The 23783-nt window shown below is 45.6% G+C and overlaps 1 protein-coding gene across 10 annotated transcripts in view; it reads left to right on the top strand.

Annotated features, from left to right (window-relative positions):
* The window catches only part of SPECC1 (sperm antigen with calponin homology and coiled-coil domains 1), a 283675-nt gene extending 260255 nt beyond the window's left edge, over positions 1 to 23420 (top strand). For 5 of the 10 annotated variants that reach the window (XM_070228265.1, XM_023653589.2, XM_005597809.4 and 2 more), the window contains 3 exons: positions 3994 to 4110; positions 12625 to 12684; positions 19929 to 23420. In XM_070228265.1, the coding sequence (XP_070084366.1) occupies positions 3994 to 4110; positions 12625 to 12684; positions 19929 to 20018 (267 nt within the window). In that variant the 3' untranslated portion in view covers positions 20019 to 23420. Of the gene's footprint in view, positions 1 to 3993; positions 4111 to 12624; positions 12685 to 15343; positions 15546 to 19928 lie in introns of those variants that run through there. The other 5 variants (XR_011423520.1, XR_011423521.1, XM_023653591.2 and 2 more) reach the window with 4 other exon arrangements.
* Positions 23421 to 23783: the final 363 nt, after the last annotated feature.

The following is a 23783-nucleotide window of genomic DNA, read 5'->3' as shown; positions in this document are numbered from 1 at the left end:
TCCACTCAGAGATAAGAAGGGTAAAGTTTTTATTTCATGGTGTAATGTTCTTGGAATGAATGTAATATTAGAAATTACAGCTGGTTGCCCTCCATCTCTGCCCATTTCAGAACAATTCAAAGTCTTGGCCTTGCAAATATAGGTTACATGAGAGAGAAGCGTTTCCTGACCTAGAGTGGATTTGATGACCTGACTAGATTTGAAATTTCCTTAATTCCTTTTTTTGTTGTGTTTGTGAGGACAGTTGCCCCGAGCTAACATCTGTAGCAGTCTTCCTCTATTTTGTTTTTGGGGCGCCCACCACAGCATGGCTGATGAGTCACCGGTGTGTAGGTCCGTGCCCAGGATCCGAATCCACGAGGCCCAGGCCACCGAAGCAGAGCGTGCGAACTTAACCACGCTGCCACTGGACCAGCCCCTCCATAATTCCTTTTTTTAGAGACAGGACACTGCCTCCTTTTTCTTGTGTGGTTTTTGTGTGGTCGTGCTGCTGAAGTGCAAGGGTCTGCGTTACAGTGCGTCTCGGGCCCTGAGGTGGCCTGTGGGCTGCAGTCTGTCCTGGAGCGTCCGGGATCTCCCAGCCCTCCTGAGCTTGCAAGTCATTTTGATTGATTTTCAACCCTGGCTCTGATCTCGCCAGATTTTCGTCTCAACCTGTTATTTATGCTTGTTCTTAAATGTCATTCAGTTAACCAAAATACCTGGCACTGCCTTGGTTTTGTGAGATGAATAGCATCATCACTCATTTGGGTCCATCTGGCCTCTCAAAATGCTTCTGAAGATTGTGGAGAGGGAGAAAAATGATATTTTGTATCGAATGGTGCAAGAGGTAAGTGTGTAAAATGTTCTCCTGTTTTAGGAAGAGAAAGATTTATCAAGTAGTAAAACTTTAGGTGTAAAGTAAATTTGTGAAGGATGGCAGGGAGGGAGGGAGAAAAAAGGAGGGAAAGCACGGCAACTGGGACCTGTGCTCTGCAGTCACACAGAACTGGAGTCGACCCTGACTCTGTACCAGCAATATTTCTTGTGCTTCAGCTTTCTGTAAAATGGGTACAAAGCTACTTACTGGGTGTGGTTGTTCTGAGAATTGAGTGAGAAAATACACAGTGACAGGCACATTGTAGATACTCAGCCGATGTTTCTCCCTTATCACCCCGCTTCTGGGAGCTCTATATTCAAGGGGACTCATATTTAAAGGGCTTGCATCTCCATCATTGAGCATTTTGCTTTGTTTCAAACATGGCCTTTCTAGTGGAAATGCCACCTCCTGCGGCTTCAGTGTCTTTACCAAGAAATGAGGCACATGTCAGTGTTGCCTTTCGGGAAGAACACCCTAGATGTTTACCGGATGCCGTAGTGCTCACCATGAACAGTAACCGTAAAGCATCTCTGGAAATAAAGTCTGGCTTTCCTTCAGCCGGGTCACCGGCACTGTGAGAGTTGGGTTTGGAGATGGGGTCTCAGATGACCTCTGCATGGCAAAGAAAGGGCGGGCACTCCATCTTGATAAGAGCTGCAGTTTCTGGTTTTCCCTGAGGCTGGCGCGGCCTGCTCCTTGCCTTGCCTTCCCAGGGCCTGATGTCTACAACATCTGGTTTGAATGCTTGAGACTTTGCGTGAACTGGATAGGTCATGGCCCCGCTTGTTTCTTTCTTCTGCTTCTCTAACATACAAACCTCTTTAGAAAATATAAAATCAGAGTGTTTCTGGGGCCGGCCCAGTGGCGCAGCGGTTAAGTGTGCACGTTTTGCTTCAGCGGCCCGGGGTTCAGCGGTTCGGATCCCAGGTGCGGACCTGTACACCGCTTATCAAGCCATGCTGTGGCAGGCGTCCCACATAAAGTAGAGGAAGATGGGCATGGATGTGAACTCAGGGCCAGTCTTCCTCAGCAGAAAGAGGAGGATTGGTGGCAGGTGTTAGCTCACGGCTAATCTTCCTCAAAAAATAAAAGTGCTTCCCATTTCTAAAACAGCGTCCCGGCCTCATCAGTAGCCCCTGAGAGACTGTTTGAAACCAAAACTCCAAACCATCAGCTTACCAGGAGTCCCAGCTGTTGCACATTCAACCTGAAAACTCAGATGGGGCGCCTTCCAGCAAGGGCGTTCCCAGACTTACGTGTAACACTGATGCTGAGCAACTCTTAACAGGTGGTTGTGCTGAGTCATGAAAACCAGAATGAAGAGGCCTTGTTACGGCTGCCTGTTGCTCTCAGCTGGTATCCTTCCCTGGGGAATGTAATTGCAAAGCAGTCTGGAGACCACGACGTATTCCTGAAAGCTGGGGCCTTACAGGGGGAGTTATAGGCTCGTCCTGGCCTCCTGCTGAAAGCAGGAAGAGATTCGGTAGAAACAGCCGCAAGGTGGGGACCTGGGTTCCTGGTGTGTCCATTGTTCAGGTGAACCACATGTGTGATGTGTGACAACACTTCCTCCGGCCTCAGTTTCTTTGCTATAAAATGAGGCATTTGACCTACCTCATCACTAAGGGCCAAGCTAGCTCGAACTAACACTGAGGAAAGTAGATAAAAAGCTCAAGAGATTACAGGTAATTGGCTTCCCAAACCCTCAGGAAACCTCACAGGAAACCATATTTTACTACACGTTTCCACCTATTCCAACTTCTTTACGTACACTTTGAGAAGTCTGTAAAGTCTCCCTCCTCCACTCCAGTTTAACTCCATGCCGTGTTCCTCTTCACCCTTCCTCTCCTTTCAAACTGCCATTGCTTCTGATGGAAGTGCCCTGAGTCCGCTTTCCGGGGCCTCAGAGTAACCGGCGGTAGTCTTGCATTCGGCCCGGCGGAGGGAGGGCAAGGTAGTCAGCATCCGCTCCTTCAGACAGGGCTGGTTCTCCACCGCGCCTCCTCACCTTCGCCGGCGTCCTGCTTCCCAGGATGGGGTGCTCTGAGGAGAAGGAGGACCTCCCTGCTTCCCCCTCCCTCAGTGGCTGTGGAGAGATTGCAGGAAGGAGCCCCAGACTTGCCCGAGTCCTCTCATCGCACCAGAAGTGCTCAGAACACAGATGGAAAACTCAGCAAACCCTGGAGGTGTACACTGGTGTGTCCCTCACACGGTCCCGCTCACAGACTATTTCAGTATGTTTAGGCAGCCTGTCTGTAAAACGACCTAAGCGTTCAGGAATTAGTGAGCTTTGGAACCTGACATTTCATGTGGGATGAGCTTTGTGAACCAGGGAAGAAAACCCTGTTAGGATGAGCAGGGTCAGGGAGAAAGAGGCCAGGTGGGTGACAGGTGAAAGGATCTAAGAGGTGGAGGTATCCTGGAGCTACTGGGGCCCCAGGGCCCTGCCTGAGCTGTCGGAAGCTGTCATCTCCATGGGCTGCCGTATAAAGTTGGCTTTTGGTTTCCTTATCACTATTTACCAGGCAGCTGCCTGGGTCCCTGTCTGCCCTGAAGGAGGAGCTCCTTTTTCCCCATGAAGCCTCATAATGCCCGTGTTGGGTGTGCTAGCAAGGACACTATGGAGCATGAAGGGTTTTCTCCCCTCAGAAGCCCCTCAAGTTGAGGGGAGAAGAGTGTAGCAGCAGGAGCAAGCCATGAGACCAGCCTTGTAGGTCTCTGCGACCCCATCTTGTCTCGGCCTACTCGTGTTAATTGGGTTGTGTGTGAGGATGTCATATGATGATGCTGATTCTTCCTTGGTCCAGTCAGGCTGGGAGTGTTGGGAGATGCAAAGCTAACCAGGTGGGTTCATTTGAGAATAAGACGTCTCAGAGCCTTTACAGTACCAGAGAGCAGGCCGAAATTCCCTGCTGTTTGAAGCACAGAGGCCTTTTTTTCATGCTATTCTGTGAATGGATTTGGGTAACACCAGGCCATTCCTGGCACCAAAATTAAATGTACTCCCAGCAGACTTGTGTAGTTTCTTATCTTACCTTACTGCAAACCCTGAGATGGATACCCATTGTAACACAGTCTCATTATTCTGTGACTTTGCAGAGTTTGGTGATTAATGCTGCTTTTCCCTCCTACAGAACATTGATATCACCAATTTCAGCAGCAGCTGGAGTGATGGCTTGGCGTTCTGTGCTCTGCTCCATACCTACCTGCCTGCCCACATCCCATACCAGGAGCTGAACAGTCAGGAGAAAGTAAGTCACTTGCCTGGTCACCCTGGTTGTTCTCTAGAAGACAGAGGGGAATTCCTAATGATATTGATACATCCCACTGGGGATGGGGTTTAGAGACTTGAGGAGGAAATGAGGACATCGATACCAGCCACAGATGACTACTGAGTGTGTGACTGCGCTGTGGAATCCCACTCAGGGTGAACACGTTTCAGTTCCCCTCCTCAGTGTGTACCCCTTGTTACCTAGAAAAGCCCAGCGAAGGCCAGATTGCTGCTGAGAAGTTCCTGTCGCTCATTTTCCAGAGAAAGGCCTCAGGGGTTATCACCTTCATGGTGTTGAGACCTTGGTCAGTGTTTTTCAAAGTCTTTTCCAAAGAACCAGCAAGCATCACCAAAATAATTCCCTCTCAAATAAGCTTGGAGACTGTACATCATATCACATGGTTAAAGATTTGCAGTAATGAAGGCTCATTAGCACAGTAAGACCTCAAGAAGTCCTTTGTTAGAGAAACCTGTGTGACAGTTTAACACAACATGTATCAGATCCAAAGAACCTTTTTTTTCCAGATATAATCACCTATAATAAGAGTTGGCCAACTTCTCCTGTTAAGAGCCAAATGGTAGACTTTGTGTGTCTGTCTCACTACTCAGCTCTTCCATCGCAGCACTAAAGTGGCCATATGATGCAAACCAATGGGCATGCTGCATTCCAATGAAATTTATTTAAAAAATAGGCTGTAGGCCAGATGTGGCCTCCAGACTGTCGTTTGCCAAACCATGACCCAGACCATTCTACAAAATCGTATTCCGCAGAGTGTACTTTGGAAAATGCTGTGCCAGGCCTTGCTCTCATTCACTCAGCAAGTATTTCTTGCCAAGCGTCACGCACGGTAATAAAGACAACAGTGAGTGATATAGGCGTGTTCTTTGCCCTCATGAAATAGACAGTAAACAAGTGAGTAAACCTATAACAAGTAATGTTATAAGTAAATAATTGTGAACTGTAGAGGAGCTATGAGAGAAACACAGAACTGTGAGAGTGAAAAGGGGATCTCATTTAGATCAGGAAGACTGAGGAGGTCTTTCTGAGGAGATGAGGGTGAAGCTGGTGTCTGAAGAACCAGCACGAAGGAGCCAGCGATGCAAAGAGCTAAGGGGAGCTTTCCAGGGAGAGGGGGCAGCGGAGCAGCCGAGGACGTGACGAAGGCCAGCTGGCTGGAGTGCAGTGCATAGGGAAGAGTGGCCTGTGACGATCCCCAGGGTCCAGACCCTGGATGGCTTCCACAGAGGATGCTGCTAAGAAGTTTTGTTGTGTGTGGGGTTTTGTTTGTTTGTTTGTTTTTTGAGGAAGATTAGCCCTGAGCTAACTGCTGCCAATCCTCCTCTTTTTGCTGAGGAAGACTGGCCCTGAGCTAACATCCGTACCCATCTTCCTCTGCTTTATATGTGGGACGCCTGCCACAGCATGGCGTGCCAAGCGGTGCCATGTCTGCACCTGTGATCCGAACCGGCAAACCCCGGGCCGCCAAAGTGGAACGTGCGCACTTAACCGCTGCGCCACTGGGCCAGCCCTAAGAAGTTTGATTTTGCTCCAAGCACAGTGGGAAGTCACTGAAGGATTCTCACCATGGAGAGACACGATACATGTTTTTAAAAAATCTCTCTGGCTGATATGTGAAAAAAGTGAATTGGAATGGGAGGGAACAAGAGTGAAAGAGGGGCTGCCAGTTGAGAGGCCATTGCAGTCGTCGATGTGAGAGCATTTGCCTGGCTTCGCCCGTTAGCTGGCTCTAGGCTGATACCATCACAGATGGAAAGACATAGACAAATTCAAAGTAAGTCTTAGATCTAGACGCAGCTGGACTTAGTGACTCGTTGGTTGTAGAGGAGAAGAAAAGGAAAGAGTCAGAGACAACCCCAGCTGTCTAGCTTGTCCAGATCATTTTCTGAGATGAGGCAGGAATAGAAATGTTTAAAAGTTCTGTTTTGATGATCCCACACTGGGATTTAAATACAGTCCAAAGGATGGTCATGGCACTGATGGTGAGAATAACTGAACAAAATGATGTAATTTTTTACACTGTGTATTAAAATTCTCCAGAGAAACAGAACAGAGAGACTTATATTAAGGAATCAGCTCACACAATTGTGGAGGCTGACAAATCCAAAATTTGCAGGGCAGGCTGGAAGTCTTAAGACAGAGGAAAGAGTTGGTGCTGCAGTTTGAGTCTGAAGGCAGTCTGCTGGCAGAATTCCCTCTTCTTGGGGAGTGATCAGTCTTTTCGTATTAAGGCCTTCAACTGACTGGGTGAGCCCCACCCACATTATAGAGAGTCATTTGCTCTACCCAGGGTCAGCTTACTTAAATGCCAATCTCATCTTAAAAATACCTTCACAGAAACATCTAGAATAATGTTTGGCAAAATATCTGGTTACTGTAGCCCAGCCAAGTTGACACATAAACTAACAATCACAGTGTATTCACCTTTCTGAGCACTTTTATGTGTGGTGCTGTGTAATCTGTGAAGTGGCCTGAACAGGATTGTTAAACATTTGGAAGACAAAAAAACCGACCAAAAAAGCGTTCACTTGTGAATCATGTTAAGTCTGAGACATCGTGAAGTGTGCAGGTGGCAGTGTCAGGCAGGCAGTAGGATAGCAGCTCTGGAGTTCAGCGGGGAGATGAGAGCTAGAAAGCCAGGGTGGGCATCGTTGGTGAATAGATCAGTGCCGTTGAGCTGAACCAAAAGGATGGAAATGCTCTGCATCTGTGCTGTCCAGTATGGTGGCCACTACCACATGGGCTACTGATGGAATGTGGCTAGTGTGACTGGAAAATGGAATTTTTAATTTTAATTACTTATAATTTAAATAGCCACATGTCATGAGGGGTACTGTGTTGAACAGGGCAGGTGTAGATGGTATTTAAAGCCGTGGGAGTGGGGCTCACCCAGTCCCTGGCTCCTACTGAGGCTCTAAGGAAGCCACAGTCAGTGTGTCCCCTCGCTGTCACTATTGCACTGACAGTTTTCTGAACAGTTGGGGGTTCCCACACTAGGCAATTCCTCAGCGCCAGCTGGGGTCCTATAATTTAACTCAGTTCTGACACTGTCTCCCTGGCGATAGCATTAGGTCCTATAGGTTTAGGGCTCAGTTCCATGAGGCTGCCCCCACTTCAGATGCCAGTCCAATCCAGACTGTCACCTGTGCGTCTGACTGACCAGCTATAAATCAGAGGCTCCCACGACCCCTCCTCAGGTTTTGTGAATTTGTTAGAGCGGCTCACAGAACTCAGGAAAACAGTTTACTTACTAGATTACCAGTTTATTAGAAAGGATATTAAAGGGTACCAATGAACAGAAGATACATAGGGTGAGGTCCAGAAGGGTCCCGAGCACAGGAACTTCTGTCCCCTTGGTGTTTAGGGTGCCCCACCCTCATGGCACCTGAATGTGTTCACCAACCCAGAACTCTGAACCCCACCCTTTTGGGGTTTTGTGGAGGCTTCATTACGTGGGCACGATTGATTAAATCATTGAACACTGGTGATGGGTTCAACCTGCAGCCCCTCTCCCCTCCCCAGGGTTGAGGGAGTGGGACCTCGAATCATTGGAAGGTTCCCTGGCAGCCAGCCCCCATCCTTAGGTTTGCTAGGGGCTTTGGGAAAATCACCTTATTAACAGAAACTCAGGTGTGGTTGAAAGGAGTTTGTTATGAATAACAAAAAACATCTATTTCACCTTTATTGCTCTGAAGCCATTTCTGGAACCAAGGACAAAACCCAAATAGTATAACAAAAGATGCCCCTATGGTTCTTAAAGAGGAAATGACAAGGATTTTAGGAGCTCTGTGCCAGGAACAATGGATAAAGACCAGATATGTGCTTATTATAAATCACAAATCACAGAGGCACAAAGAGAAGCCCACGGGCAACCTGAGGACTCCAGTGCTTGTTGTTTAGGTGGAGGAGGAGGACCCAGCAGAGGGGCAGACAGGTTGGGAGGGTGTGGCTTCCGGGGTCCACGCAGCCTGTGCATCGTGCCCCTCACAGGCAGAGCCGCGTCCATGTCCTCCCTGTCCCCCGCTTCCCGCCTGCTTCAGTTCTCAGCCTGCCGCCTCCACGTGAGGTTACGAATATAGGCGAGTACGTGGTGGGCACAGAGCAATTCAAAATAACAGGAGACCTGGCTGGAGCTGGTAAGGCTGTCAGCAGCACAGGCGAGGCGAGCCCTCAGGCCACGCTGTCAAACAGGGATCTTCCTGGGAGGGAGAACCGTTTGTCACAGTCACACGAGCACGCCTGGGCTCCTTGTCCTTGAATCAGTAGATCTGTTGGAAAATAACGAGCCTAAAAGTGTTAGCTTTCACCTTTTAACTGGCGGGCGTCACTTCCCAGTGGCTGAGACGCCGTTGTCGCGCTCCACTGCCCCTGCCGGCTGAGGCCCACACGGCTGAGGCCCATACGCTGCGCACGGCTTGCCGCGCACGGCTTGCTGCCCGGGGACAGGGACCGCCACAGAGAGAGAGTGCAGGAGGACAGCAGATGTCACTGCACCCCCGTCTCTTGTCCTGGTGCAGGGGCCCGTGTGTTCTGCCCGTAGGCTGGGCTCTCTTCTCCCTAATCTGCAGTGCTGCCATTGGGAGCACGCAGGCCAGGTTGTGAGGGACCTCAGGTCTGGGAGGGGACGAACGAGTCAGCTCCAGAAGGCCGGGATGTTCCTTTTAAGATCTCTGCGGCTGCACAGCCTCCCTGTCGGCTAGAGTTGGATGTGTGTCCCAGGGCCCAGGACTCTGCCAGTTACCAAGGAACGTCTGGCTTCCCGCTTCCTGAATGCCCCGTGTGGATGCACTGTGGGTGGAGTGACGGTTTTCGCCTGTGCCGCGTGTGACAAGCCTGCCCCGGGGGATGCTTACGTTCAGTTTGGTGAGAGAAACTCAAATGTATTAAAGTTACTGAGGAGGGTTTTCAAAATAATGTGTCAGCACAGGCAAATCAAACCAAAACGGTGTGAAGCCGACTGAGCACGTGTGAGACCTGGTTCGGCGCTCCTGCATGAGGAGAGGGAGGGAGCAGGGAAGCTTCCTGAAGGAGGCGTGTTTGGAGTTGGGTTTCAGAGAGAGCCGGCCAATTTGAAGAAAATGCACACGTCAAAGTCCGCAGGCTGAGGGAGGTCAGCCCTGGCCCAGAGCCTGGTTACGGCAGTGCTCGGCCTTCGGTGGATGGGGGTGTCTTTGATGTACACATACATGAGAAGGGCACCGAGAGAGTCTGTAATGTTTATAGTTTGACATTGGTATTAAATAGGAATTTCTTCTAAATAGGAATGTCTTCTGAGACATTAAAGGGATACACAGGCACAGCGTGTGAGTCACAGGCAATGGCAGGTCTGAGCATTTTTTCAATAAAAAGTGTATTCACTTCCACTTAGGCTACACGAATTCAGGTGATAGAATGGAGTGTGTTTATTTCAGCGTCTGAAACAAAATATTGGTGTGAGAGGAGAAGTTCTGAGCTTGGGACCCTTTTTCCCATCAGTTTCGGGTGAGATCCCTGCTAGCCCGGCCAGCAGCAGAGTTCCGCCGGGCTGGGCCCTTCACTCTCCTGGAACTGGAAGGTCCCCTTGTCCCCAGCCAGGGCCGAGACCACAGCTGTTGCTGGCTTCTCACCCTGCACCACTGTGAGCACAGAGCTGCACCACAGGCCAGGCGAGGCCCTTCTGAGCCCTGCCTGGGCACACTCTCTGATCCCAGGAGTGGCGTCCGCCGGCAGCCGTCCTGCAGCGGCCGCGACAGTGTTCTGACGAAAGAGAATTAGAGGAGCGATGCTTGGTCACTGATTCCTGCTGCTGCCAAACCCAATAAAAGTTATTTTTGTGAACCAAAAACCACCTCTCTCTATATAATGTTCCATGTCCTACTGTACACTATTTCAGAATATTTTGAGAAAATTTTTCAACATAGACTCTTTCTTCTTTGTTCAATATCTGTTTAGAAAACATTAGCTTTTTCATTAGAATCAGGCTAGGGGGTCTTGGGAGAATTCTGTATAAAACCTTAGGTTTAGAAATGCCTTTTCCTTAGACCTTACTAGGAATCAAAGGATACAAATTAAAACAATAAAATATTATTTTTAGCCTGCCGCATTTGGCAGAGACTCTTGAAAAATCGTAATTATGCAGGTAAGGGTGCGAGAAAATGGACACTTACATACCATTCCTGGAATTGAAAATTGGTGTAGCGTTTTAGAGAGCAATTTGGCATTATATATCATAAGCAATACAAATATTTGTATCTTGACTTCTGGTATAATGGTAGCCTAAAAATTGGCTTAGAAACCCCATCTCCCCAAAACTAACCAAAAGGACTTTAAAGTAAGGACAACAAAGGCCTCATTAGCACCAAAAGAGGAGATTGCTGCCAATCGTTTGGGCTAAGTAGAAGGAAGCCAGGAGCCAATTTACAGCTCCCCTCTCAACATAGTGTTAGAGAAATAAGTGTAAGGTTTCCAGCCCATCCCCATTAATTCCCTTAATTTGGAGGAAGAGGGCTGGCGGCTTAGGCAAGGTGACCACAGATCTACTGCTTCCCAGGGCCTCAACCACAGACTAGAAGAAAATGTGCATAGCCATGTCTTAGGGTTTTTCCGTGACCTGGTACCCAGAGCAGAGAGTTTGCTTCTGTGTCAGGGCAGACCCCTTCGTCATCAGGCACCAGATGTGCAGGCAAGGACAGAAGGTGGGAGACACGGGGAAATGGAAAACTGTGTAAAATCTAAATGCATAAAATAACCAAATTCTACTGAGGAACATAAAACATGAATATGGACAGAAACACTTGTCTCTCAATTATACTTACTTAACCAGTTTAATTAAATTTTAATATAATCTTTAATATACTAAATTAAAATTTAATATATACAATTTTAATATAATGACTTTCAAACAAATTATGGAGGTGGGGAGCCTTGGGCAAATGATTGTTAAGTTCATACACATGAAGACGCATTAGAGAACAGCCAGAAGAAGTCTCAAAAAGAAGCTGCAAATTAGGGCTAAATAATTGTGGAGCAGCACCTTTAAAATTCTACGGAAAGTTATTTTCAACCTAGAATTCTACATCCAGCCAAATTATTAACCAAGTGTGATGATAGAAAAGAGAAATTTTCATATATGAATGCATCTAGAAAATATATCTCTGCCACGTCCTCTCTTAAGAAGAAAACCTAAGAATGTACTAGAACAGAATTATTATCCAAAAATTGACGTGAGGTTCTGGAGGACTCTGGAGCTGAAGGTTTTCATAGAATAATGATATGTTTAAGAGCTCGAGGGTATGATAAAGGAAAAAGTGAGAAGCTGTGCAAGGAAATTATGGCCCAAATATGGGGCAGTCTCTCTGTGTTAGAACAGAAAGTCAGTTTGCTAGGAGAATATTATGAATTATAAGTAACAGTGATGAGTAAGAAGCCAGAAGATGAAAAGAGGCATACAGATCTTCTCCCAATAAGAAAAATCCAAGACACGCAGAACTGTTGAGAGCATACAAACTTTTGAAGAAAGGCAAGGTCCAGATCTGGAGCACATTAAATTGTGGTATGATTTCAAGCACTTGTTTGAGTCACAAAGAGGAAAATCCTTTTAAAAAAATGTTTGGAGTGGCACAGCATCATGACTGGAGCTACAGAGAAGGAAGTGTAATCGCAGCACACTGCTGTGTGAATGCTGTGTGTTGTTTTCAGAATCATCCTAGTAAGAGAGTGCAGAAGATGCAAATGTGGTTATAAGGAAGAAATTGTTGTAAGTTTTCACAGTTTAAAAGTAAAACTTGACAAAGAGTAGGATAGGCAAGGGGAACTTTTCTGTCATACAAAGTGGAGTCAGAAATTGCCATACACAATTGATGGAATAAGAAATGGAGGTTTAAGGGTGTTATTTAAAATCACAAACATAACTAATGAACTAAAATTGGCCGTATGTATAGTAAAGGGTGGAGAGAGGTATGTGATACCTAAGTCCTTATTTATCTTGGGAGGAAGTTAGCAGGTAATGCCTCTGTTTGAGGAATCAAGAGATAACAGCATGTTACAGAGATAGGGAGGTAATCACCAGAATAATTAGAAAAATTAAAAGTGGTTCTCCGAAGGACTAGGATTGGGGGAAGGAACAGTTTTTCATATGATTATATTTATCTATGTGCACATATTACTGTGATAATTTTTTAATATGGCACCATGGTTAAACAACCGTTGATACACACCAGAATGTGTATGGCATAAATCTTGACAAAGAAAATAACCAAACAAAAACTTATCTTTGATAGTCAGGAGATCAAATCAGTAATGTCATTTTTAGTGACAACTGTAACCTGTTAATCTTTTTTTCCCTTAAATTGAGACCACTGTTTGCATATTTGACTTAAAAATTTAGATGTTTTATAATGGAGATCATCTATATGGGAGTGTCAGTTGGTGTTCTTTCCTAGCAAAAGCTATGTATTTTTAGTTGATAATTCCAGTCTCTTTGTCTTTTTAACCTAGAAAAGGAATCTCTTGTTGGCATTTGAAGCAGCTGAAAGTGTAGGCATCAAACCCAGCCTGGTAAGTATCTTATTTTGTATCCTTGTGATACTTAATTCTCATTACGTGAGAAAGAACTTTATGCCATCTACTAAATAATTTCTTACAGAACATTGAAATCCATTTGCTGAAAATTTGTTACTCATGATCCTTAATATAAAATTATTCACTTGGTGTGACCACATATGACTTGGAGTTTTTTCAGTGAAGATTTCATTGTGGATAATTTTTCATTCTGGAAGCACAGTGGACTGAATTATCATTGAAGCCCTCCTGTTCAGGTCACCTCGCAATCTGAATAAAATGTAATTTAAAAAACATCAATACGTAGCTGAGCTCCGAAGAAAGAAGGGGAAATAACCAGATGACAGCAGTTAAAAGAGAAGTGAAAAACAGAGCCATGAGGCATGAGCTGAGGCAGGGGTGGGGCTGGAGTTGGTGGTAGAGGGCTCATAATATATGGGTACCTAATGAGTATAGGCTTTATTTAATGCCCACATGGGAACAAGAGACAAGGCCCTGAGCACTCATAAAGAGAGCATTAGTTCTGAGACCCCTGCACAAAACCAAGGCTCACAAAATGTTGCTCTTCTTAGTGAAGGAGGAAATAAAAAACACCTGCTAGTTCAGGGAGGTGATAAAGAAGCTTGGTCTCCACCTCAGATTTTTTTGTGGCCAAAAAGAAATCTCCTGTAAGAAAAGAAAACTGGGCCAGATGATGTTTGGAGTTCAAATTTATAATATCTGTGCTGCAAGAAGCCACTGGTTGTTTATTATCTCGGGTGCAGGAGTCTCCTGGGCTGGTAGTGTAATGGCTGCTGAAGATGTGCTCACAATCCAAAATTACAAAACATTCAAGCAAATGATCTACTTGAGCTAGTCAGCAGACACAACAAACAAGAGGATCATCTACCAGAACCTGAGATAATAAAACAGTAAGAAAGAGACTACAGAAGACTACATTTAAACGTATTAAAGAGATAAAGGAAGGAATAAAAATCACAGAGAAGGAACATGGTACTATAAAAAGATTTGGAAAAAAATCAAATAAAACTTGTAGAAATAAAAATGTGGAATTAAAAACAGCTGAGTTGAAAAACTGATGAGATACAGCAGAAGAGAGAACTACTGAACTGGAAAACAGATTTTGGGAAATTAGAACATAAAACAGAGACATTAAAAAATGGGAAATATAATAGAGGGTTTTTAATAGTATGTATTCAACTTCAAGAAGTGGAAAACCCAACTAACAGTTGCTTAAACCATAAAGATGTTAATTTTTTTTGAACAGGTCTAGAAGTAGTTTCAAGATTGATTCATTGCTCACTGTTATAATCAAGGGCTCCAGAATGTCTCTTCTCTATACTCTACCGTCTTTAATCCACTGGCTCTTTATTCCCTTACTTGTTCCTCCATGTTTCAACACAGCTGCCAGGCTCCAGATATTCACTCCCATCTGCAGGGCAGGGAGGAGGCAGAAGGGATAGAGTAAGTGCCTCACATCTTCCCCCTTTGATAAGGATGTCAAAAGGCTTCCTAGAACCCTTCCAGCTCATTGGCAGTACTCTGTTACATGGCCACCCCGGCTGCAAGGGAATTTGAGAAAGTGAGCATATAACATTTTTTATCCTCTTTAGCAGGAAGCCTGCAAGGGAGAGAGAGGTTGGGAATGACTGTTGGGTTAACCAAATGATAGTGTCGGTCACAGAGCTTCAGAGACATGGAAGATAAAATCAGATAATGTCTAAATCCCACGTACAATGGGAATTCCAGACAAAGAGGAAAGAAAGAATGGGAGAGAGACAAATATTTGAAGAAATGGTGCCTGAAATTTTTCCTGAATGATGAAAGACCACAGATTCTTAATGAATCTCGAACAGGATGAATAATAGAAAAATATCCCTCCACATACATCATAATGAAACTCCAGAAAAAGCAAAGACAAGACAGATAATCTACAAATAGTATCTATTAACCAATAATAAAAAACAATCTAGTAGAAAATTATCAAAGGCTAGAATAGGCAACTCACGAATGGCCAATAAACATTAGAAAAGGTGTTGAATCTCATTATCAATCAGGAAAATCTAAGTTGAAATAACAGTGAGACACACTTCCATAACCCACAGAGGACGTAGGGAATGAAATGAAAAAGTGAAAGTACAGCTATCACAGGAATTTTAGTACTGTGAACAACGTTATGCCAATATGTTTGAAACAGAATGGACAGTTTTCTAAAAAAATAAAAATATTTCTTCAAATATTAAATGTAAATATTTCTCCAAAACTCACTCAAGAAGAAGTAGAACTTTAACCATTAAAGGAGTGGAATTCATTGTTGAAAATGTAGTCAAACACACACAGAAGAATCCCAGTAAACCCACATTCTACCAGACCTTTAAGAAACAGATGTCTCTATCTAGAGAATTTAAAAAGGAGTGAGGGGACTTGCACATCTGGCTAAGATGGGTAACAGGAACCTTATTTATCTTCCCTTCTGGCACACTAAACGGCTAACAAGTAGCAACAGATAGTTTATGTAAGGAATCAAAGAGACAATGAGAGCTTGTTTGAAGATGATGTTATACACAGAAGACGTTTTTCTTTGTAGTGTTACAGTTAATATTTGCTTCTTTTTCAATTTAACCTTTTTTCCTGTTTTTCATCTAATGTACTACAGTGAAAGCTTGGAAGTGAATGAGATCATCTTGTTGAACTAATTATCAGAGCCAGCAATTTCCTTTGTCCAGATGTCTGTGAGGAGCTACTGACAAACGTAATAATCTCAAAAGCATTTAGGAATGTTTGAGAGCAATTTAACCAGTTTATGCTGTCAACAAAATACAAACTTCCTACATTATTAAATTTGTTTTTCAGTAACTTGATGTGGGTTGAAAAATAATACATTTAACTACACGACACTTTTAAAATACTCAGAATTGGCAGCAGTGATAATCCCAAGTTTTTGATCAAGTTCTATTGTTAGGGAAAAAATTCACTTATATGTGTATATTCAAGTAAATACAGGTTTTTGGGTGTGGCATATTAGCAAGGATGAGATTTTAATAAGTGAAAGCTCTACAGCATTCCTACAATTGTGGAAAGCGTTCCTTCTCAGCCAGCGTCACACAGAGGTTTAGCAACCATGTCACAGGGGCGAGCAACTCCTCACAGCAGGAATAGGTGAGAGAGGGCATGGGGCCTCATCACCATTTCCATAAAAACATCCAGAAAGTGTGTCCTCTGAGGGGTGATGTGTTTGTATCCTCGTGAGGGGCCAGTCCCACACGGGGTCATGTCCTCTGTGAGGGTGTTGCTTCCTCAGTAAGCCAGTGTGTCCACCCGCACAGTCGCTACACACACAGATTAAGTTCTTCAGGTCACCTACGGAGGGAGGTCATTGCCACACAGGATTTTACGAGGATGTCAGAATGGTTCCTTAGCCATAACTGAGCCTGCTCTGTAGATAAACTTTATAAAGGATACTTAAGGAGTTAATTCAAACTTAATCACATGAAAAACGTGTTTTTCATGTTTACTGCGTGCCAAGCACATGTGTTGAGTCATTGGGCCCCTCAGAAGTCCTCCGAGATCAAGCTCCATGCAGGTGGGACACTGAGGCACCTGTAGTTCCACACAAAATCACACAGCTAGTGAGAAGTAGACAAGAGTCAAGACCAGCAGGCTGGCTCCAGAGCCTACACCTTACCCAGCCCGTGACCCCGCACCAGGACAGCTGTGCCCACCTTCTGGGCTCTTAAAGCACAATTTACTCATAGTACTATACAGTATGTGTGCTACGTTGTGATTTATCTGATTTATAGAGCTTATTTACATCCCCCCCCAACACCCTGAGCTCCCGAGGGTGAGAAGCCTTACCCTTTTTTTTTTTTTTCAATTATTTTTATTCTGGTAAAATACACATAACATGATCTCAGTTCTGTCCCTTGACCAGTATTACACTGTCTTGATTAATTTTGCTTTACAAATCATGAAATCAAGTCTTCCAACTTTATTCTTCTTTTTAGAATTGTTTTGGTTGTTCTAGTACCTTTGCCTTTATAAATTTCAGAATCAGTTTGTCAATATCTACCAAAAACTTGCCGGAATTTTGGTTGTGATTGTCTTGTATTCTATAGATCAGATTGGGAAGAATTGACATTTTAGCAATACGCAGTCTTCTAATCCATGAACAGGGAGTATCTCTCCATTTAATTAGAGCTTCTTGATTTCTTTCATCAGTGTTTCATAGTTTTTTGTCTATAGTGTTTTGCAGTTTTCTGCATATAGATCCTCTTTTTTTCCTTGGCATCATTTAAAAGGGTTATTTTTGTTTTTATTTTTTCAAATTCCGCTTGCTCACTGCTGGTATATAGGAAAGCTATTGACTTGTATCCTGAGACCTTGCTAAACTTGCATGTTAGTTCAGGAAATTTTTTGGTAGACTCTTTGGGGTTTTCTACATAGACAATGATATCATCTGTAAATAAAGATAGTTTTAGTTCTGGCTTTCCAATCTGTATGCCGTTTGTTTCTTTTTCTTGCCTTATTGCACTAGCTAGAACTTTCAGTACAGTGTTGAATAGGAGAGGTGAGAGAAAACATCCTTGCCTTATTCTTTTTTCCTGATCTTAGGGGGAAAGTGTTCGCTCTGTCACCCTTAAGTATGATGTCAGCTTTTGGGTTTTGTATTTTTTTTTCCCCACCTGAGGATGATTGGCCCTAAGCTAACATCTGCCACCAATCCTCTTCTTTTTTGCTGAGGAAGGCTGGCCCTGAGCTAATACCCATTCCCATCTTCCTCTACTTTATATGTGTAACTCCTGCCACAGCATGGTTTGTCATGTAGCACCATGTCCACACCCGGGATCCGAACCAGCGAACTCTGGGCTGCCAAAGTGGAACATGTGCACTTAACTGCTGCACCACCAAGCTGGCCCCTGTATGTTTTCTTTATTAGGTAAAAGAAATTCCATTCTGGGGCCGGCCCCTTGGCCGAGTGGTTAAGTTCACATGCTCCACTGCGGCGGCCCTGGGTTCCCTGGTTCAGATCCTGGGCGCAGACATGGCACCGCTCATCAGGCCACATTGAGGCGGCGTCCCACATGCCACAACTAGAAGGACCTGCAACTAAGATATACAACTGTGTACGGGGGGGGATTTGGGGAGATAAAGCAAAAAAAAAAAGAAGATTGGCCACAGTTGTTAGCTCCGGTGCCAATCTTTAAAAAAAAAAAAAAAAAAATCCATTCTATTTCTAGTTTTTTGAGAGTTTTTATCATGAATAGTGGTTGAATTTTTTGTACTACTTTTTCTGCATCTGTTGATATGATCATACAGTTTTTCTTATTTAGTCTGTTAATCTGAATAACATTGATTTGTGGATGTTGAACTAGCCTTGCATTCCTGAGATGAACCCCACTTGATCATGATTCCATTTGCTAATATTTGTTAAGGGTTTTTGTGTCTGTGTTCATGTGAGAAATTGGTAGTTTTCCTTAATACCTTTGTCTGGTTTTGGTATTAGGGTAATACTGGCTTCATAGAATGAGTGAGGAAGTGTTCCCTCCTCTTCTATTTTCTGGAGGAGATTGTGTAAAATTGGGATTATTTCTTCCTTAAATATTTGGTAGCATTAACCAGTGAAACCATCTGGGCCTGGTGTTTTCTTTTTCGGATGGTTTTTAGCTAAAAATTCAAGTAAATGTCATGCATTATCAGATTTTTATGCAGCATACTCTTTCCTGATATGTGCTGAATTAGTTCTTCAAATGTGTTCAACTATCTTGACAATGTACCAAAATATTTTTTAATTTAATTATTATTAGGTTCAGGCATGTAAGATAGTCTGAGTAAAACTGAATATTGATCAGACTTGGGAATCCTCTTGGAGATGGAAGACACATCCTTCCTATGATACAGGGGAAAGTTTGCCATCTCTCTTGCATCTGTAGGCATTCCTTCCTTTCTTAGAGCTCGTCTGTCTCCTAAACAGCATACTCAATGCTGGATCACTGCTGTATCGTCATAGTAACTACCCTCCTATTGTAAGAATTTTAGCTTTTCATGCATGAGTCTGTGTGCACAGGCCTGACCACAGTATTTGGGCTAGAAGGAGAGTTTTTATTGTTATAGTCTGTGAAAACTTTGTTTTTCTCTTTAAATTGTTCTAGGCATATCTGTGTGGAGTGTTCCACTTGCTCCTTTTCCACGACCAGTGATATGCGGATAGTTTTATGGCATAACCAGGGAGCAGAACTGATAAAATATGTTCAGATGTTGAAACAGAAGATAAGTGGCTAGTTACAGGCCCAGCCAGTTGTGTCACCGCCCAGGAACAGATGTACTAAATTCAGCCTTATTTTTCCATGTATCTCTGCTTCTGGCTTTACTTCAGGGTCCTTTCCTCTTCAGGGTCCTTTTCCACAGCAGAACGGGTCTCCGTTCTCTTGTGACCACAAAAGACTCCAAATTCAGCCCCAAAGTGAATTATTAAATATGTTCAGTGGCGCAAATTCCAGGAAAGCTTGACTAGGGGCTCAGCAGAGGACCTTGCCCTCCTGTCTAGCACTTTCTGGCCTCTACCTTCTGCTTGCTTGTTGCCTGCTAAATTAAGGGAGAGAACATTAAATGGTAACAGTTAATTCTGATAAAACAGTGGTTGCATTTTTAAGGCACTAATTCAACAGAAGGAAACAATACTGCACAAAGATGCTTATTGCAAAGTCTGTAACGTGAAGAAGTGAACGCAGACTGCATCAGGTGCTAGGAGATGACATGTCGACGATGGGCGGTGCGCATCCCCTAAAATGGCAGCCGACGCAGCGCTGCCACATTGGAAATTGTGTATAAAAGGCGTTAAGTAAAAAGCACAGAGCACACGATAGAATGTCTACTGTGATGGAAGCCAGGGTACAAGCGTATCTTTGAATGTAACTTAGAAAAGTGGAAATTGTTTTACAATAATGGAATTATGAGTGACTTTCCTCTTTTCAAAACTTTTTCATGCTGTCACATTAATAAAAGATGAGAGGGGTGGGAGGTCATGACTAATGTTTTTTAAAAAGGATGATATCTCCTGAATAAAAGGAAAGAAAAAGCTTTTCTTTTAACTAGTCACATTTAACACCATGTTGGTGTTGCCTCTACCCTCTGTGCATGTAGGTGGAGGGTCTCTAGGCAGCTCAAGCCCTGACCTGGATATGAGCCCCTTTGTGGGAAGGGGGTCTGTGATGTCCCCTGTGACCTCTGCCCTTCTCCTGCAGGAGCTCAGTGAGATGCTGTACACAGACCGGCCCGACTGGCAGAGCGTGATGCAGTACGTGGCCCAAATCTACAAGTACTTTGAGACGTAAACCCAGAGGGCCCAAGAGCAGCCGCTACCACCTGCAGTTTGTCCTGGAAGCACCTGGTCACTTTCCACAGGCCCTGCTCCATCTGCCACCCGACTGTCTGGATTTCAGAGGAAGGCTCAACCCAGGGGGACCAACACAAAGAAGAAGCAGAGCTGGCTTGCGCCGTGCACCCGCCATGCATCCAGAGGCACTGGGAGTGTACGTCGAGGAAGCTTCGCTCTGCCACGGCCTTCCTCCTTCCAGACCCGAGTCTACTCCCGGCTCATTCCCACGACCCCAGGACGACATCTCCAGTCACACTGCGTGTCTACACACGTGAGCTGCACTGAGTTCATGACAAATGGCACTTCCAAATCTGTCATCTTTTTACTAAAAATCCTGACTTTTTCCTTTATAAAAACCTTGCCCTTGCCACTCCCCACCCCCTCAAAAAAAAAAAAACAACAAAATGCAAAAAGTCAAAGAAACGTTAGCTCTCAAGCAGCCTGGAAACAAGCAGCCCTGTGTCTGTGGGAAGTATACTCCTGTTCTGGGTAACACTTTTAACACCTAGAACTTGATTACATTTTTTAGATCTCACCGTCACTTACTTATTTGATTCCTTGGATGGAAGAAAAAACATTTGAGAATGCAGAGGAGCCCCTGGGTGGCGTGCCGCAGTGTCCCGTGGGGAGTCCTACAGCTGGAAGCGGTGCTGCCCCATGGCTGTGTGCTTGGCCGCGGTCACACGCAGACCTCCCTCTCGGCCGACCGCCTCTGTGCTGATGCGCCTGCTCTGTTCGTCCCCCATTTATCCACACTCTCGTTCACACCCACACACATTTGTCCCATGTGCAGAACTTAACAGAAAGTCACTCGTGTGAAATTGCGTGTGCCTGCCGGGGCCTTCGTGCATTTGCACAAACAGGCTGAAGATGTGTATTTCTTGGACAGACAGCAAATTTAAACATTTCAACCCAAGACTTAGTTTTCGGTACTTGGGCAGGCCTTTTACGTCTGTGTGGGAAAGGAAGCCCTTAGGGGGAGGTAGCGATGGCTCCGTTTATAATTGAACAAAAGAAAATGCGGTTTCGGCTGACCTGCCAGCACCCTGAGTGGCGGCAGAGCTCTCGGAGCGGCCATGGTCACCTCGGAAGCGCTCGGCGCAGGAACCACCTGGTGGCTCTCTGATGTTCGTCTTGGGAAAACAGGTGCCCGTTGCATAGCGGATGAGGGTGTGGTTCACACTGGCGGTTGAGGTGGCTTCGTCAGTGCCCGTCGCTCTGTGGGACTGCTCACCACGAGTCACCAGTCACGATACTGCCGTCAATACTTAAAGCCAGTCTGCATGGCTGCTCGAGCCTTGTTCACAGTGGACGCCTGGAGGCTGCGGTCCCTGTGCTGGGACGGCAGCTCGGCCCCCCTCAGGCCGCCTCTGCGGGCGTGGCGGAGGGACCTGCCCTCGTGCCCAGGCCGCGCGCTGCCCTGCTGTGGTTCTCCTCTGTGCTCTAGATCCGAACCTTCCGGGGAGCTTGTTGAAAACACACACTCCTGCCTGGCCTGTCAGTTGAATCAGAACCTCTGGAAGGGGACCAAGGATGTGTTCTCTGTGTTTGCCAAGTTCCCTGAGAGCCCCTGAGAGGAAAGTGCCCCGTGCATCTCAGCCCCACGCGGGGCAGTGAGCACAGGTCGCTCCAGAGCAGGGTTTGGTGCTGAAACCGCGGAACTGGCCCCTCTGTTTTCAGACGGAAGTTGGAGGCGCAGTCTGAACACACGTAACTGACTCCTTCCTGTGAACACACCCACAGGGAGGTTCCTCCTTGTGTTGCTTCATGCATCCGTCTTGTTGACGTAACTGGTACATTTTCATCATCCCCATGCTTCGCTGCTCACCAGCACAGTGGGGAAGAGTCATATCCCCGTAGTTGGGCTGAGCTGTGGATTGTTGTTTAATCTGGGGGTCCTACAGGGCTTCGTGGGGAGATGCAGTGGAGGTCCTGGGATCCCCGGAGAGGTATCTGGTGTTCCAGGTGCCTCTTCTGTGATTACCGCAAATGCTTGAGAATGAGCCCCAGCAGAGCTCTCTCTGCAGGGGTGGTGTTGCTGTTGCCCCTCCCTCCACGCTGGAGCCTGCTCCCTTTAGGTTAAAAAAAGGAAAGAAATGGCATGTGAAAGAAAGGCCACGTGCAATTTACTTTTATAAGTCACAGAAGTTCCTTGACCACCATCATCTTGGCCAGTGGGCGTGATTACAGCAGAGGAAGTGTGTCCTGCTCACGGAAACACAGGTGGTGTTTGGGGGCAGGTGTGACGCTGCGGGACCTTGGTTTAGGGGCTGAAGGCAGACGGGCTGCGGGGTCAGGCCTTCCAGCACTGCAGGCCGGGGCTGGGCCACAGACTGGAGTTTTTAGACCCATTTTGAATTGGAAAGCTCAGAGCACAAGGCAAATGTGGGAAATTGATAAATTGAGAAGACAGGATGGTGCCAGCCATTGTGTCATCCCCAGTTTCCTGTCCTGAGGCTGCAGTATCCATGTTTCTTCCCATCTTTCTTCAGCCAATACCTAGTCCTTTAAAATTATTTGGTGGTTCTGCAGATCCTTTTTTTAAAAAATGTATTAATTTTTATGTAAAAGACAGATGCAAAATGCAAGGCCCAGCAGAGTGGAGGAGTCTTTAAAGAGAAGACCGTGGCTGTCTGCACTGTGAGTTGTTTCATGGACTTGAATTCCAGCTGACGGCTGACGGGCCGGGGCCGGGCCCCCTGGCGTGAGCACTGTGAGGAAGTGGGCGAATTTGCACTTCCTCGGAAGCCAAGTTAGTCTTTGGTTTTTGTTCTTCATTCAGTTGTTATGTTATAGGTTCTGTTGAGACCATCCAGAGTGTCCCAAAGTGATGAACCGTGTGGTGACACGCAGGCAGCTAGGACGAGTGTCTGCAGTGTTCTCTTCCTCTCAGAAACACTGGCCGGGCCCTCCCAGTCTCCCCCTCCCGCCTCCCCAGGGAGGGCAGGCCGGGCACCACCCCCTGTGCCAGTCCAGCAGCAGCTCTTCCTTCCAAAGCTTGAGTGCCATTTTGCGATGAACTACCCCTGATATGCAGGAAAGGACGTAGCCTAGCAACCTTTTTAAAAAGTCTTTTTAATGTCTCCTTTGCCCAAGTTCACTGGGTCTTTCACTTCTCTGACCCAGGTTGGAGTTTGGCTAAATCTGTAACATCTGAGTAGCTCACTGTTTAACTACATTAGTTGAAAGCAGTTGATACATCTGTGGCCTCGTATCTACAAAGAGCACCCCAGATTGTCCCAGTGTTGTCAGGACATGATGTGCCAACAAAGATGTATTTAACTATTAACATGAACGTGTACTGTGTATATGACTCTGTAATATTTCTAATAAATATATTTTGTTTCTGTCTGATTTACCTGTTTTTCCCCATGCCATTTATTGTTAATATTTTCTCAAAATGTCAAACTTGCATTCAGTCTGTTTTCAAACCAGCATCTTCATGTCCCTCTTCCTTGTTGGGCTGTTGTCTCCACTGCAGCTGCTTTGCTGGCATTACCGGAAGTTACCGGAAAGGACTGGGGTCCTCATGGCTCCTCTGCCTCCTCCCCTTCGCACACCTCTTGCTGTGAAGACAGTCTCCTGTGAAAATCCCCCTTCAGGGCGCAGGCTGCTGCAGAGCTGTGCAGATGTGCGCACGACAGGCACCCGCACCACAGGCTGGCCCACGCCGTGTGTCGGCTGTGCTCACCGAGGTCCTGGAAACCGCACGCTCGGGGGT

Source organism: Equus caballus, chromosome 11 (genome assembly GCF_041296265.1).
Source record: "Equus caballus isolate H_3958 breed thoroughbred chromosome 11, TB-T2T, whole genome shotgun sequence".
NCBI classification, from domain to species: Eukaryota; Metazoa; Chordata; class Mammalia; order Perissodactyla; family Equidae; genus Equus; species Equus caballus.
This window is presented reverse-complemented; position numbering and strand designations above follow the sequence as displayed.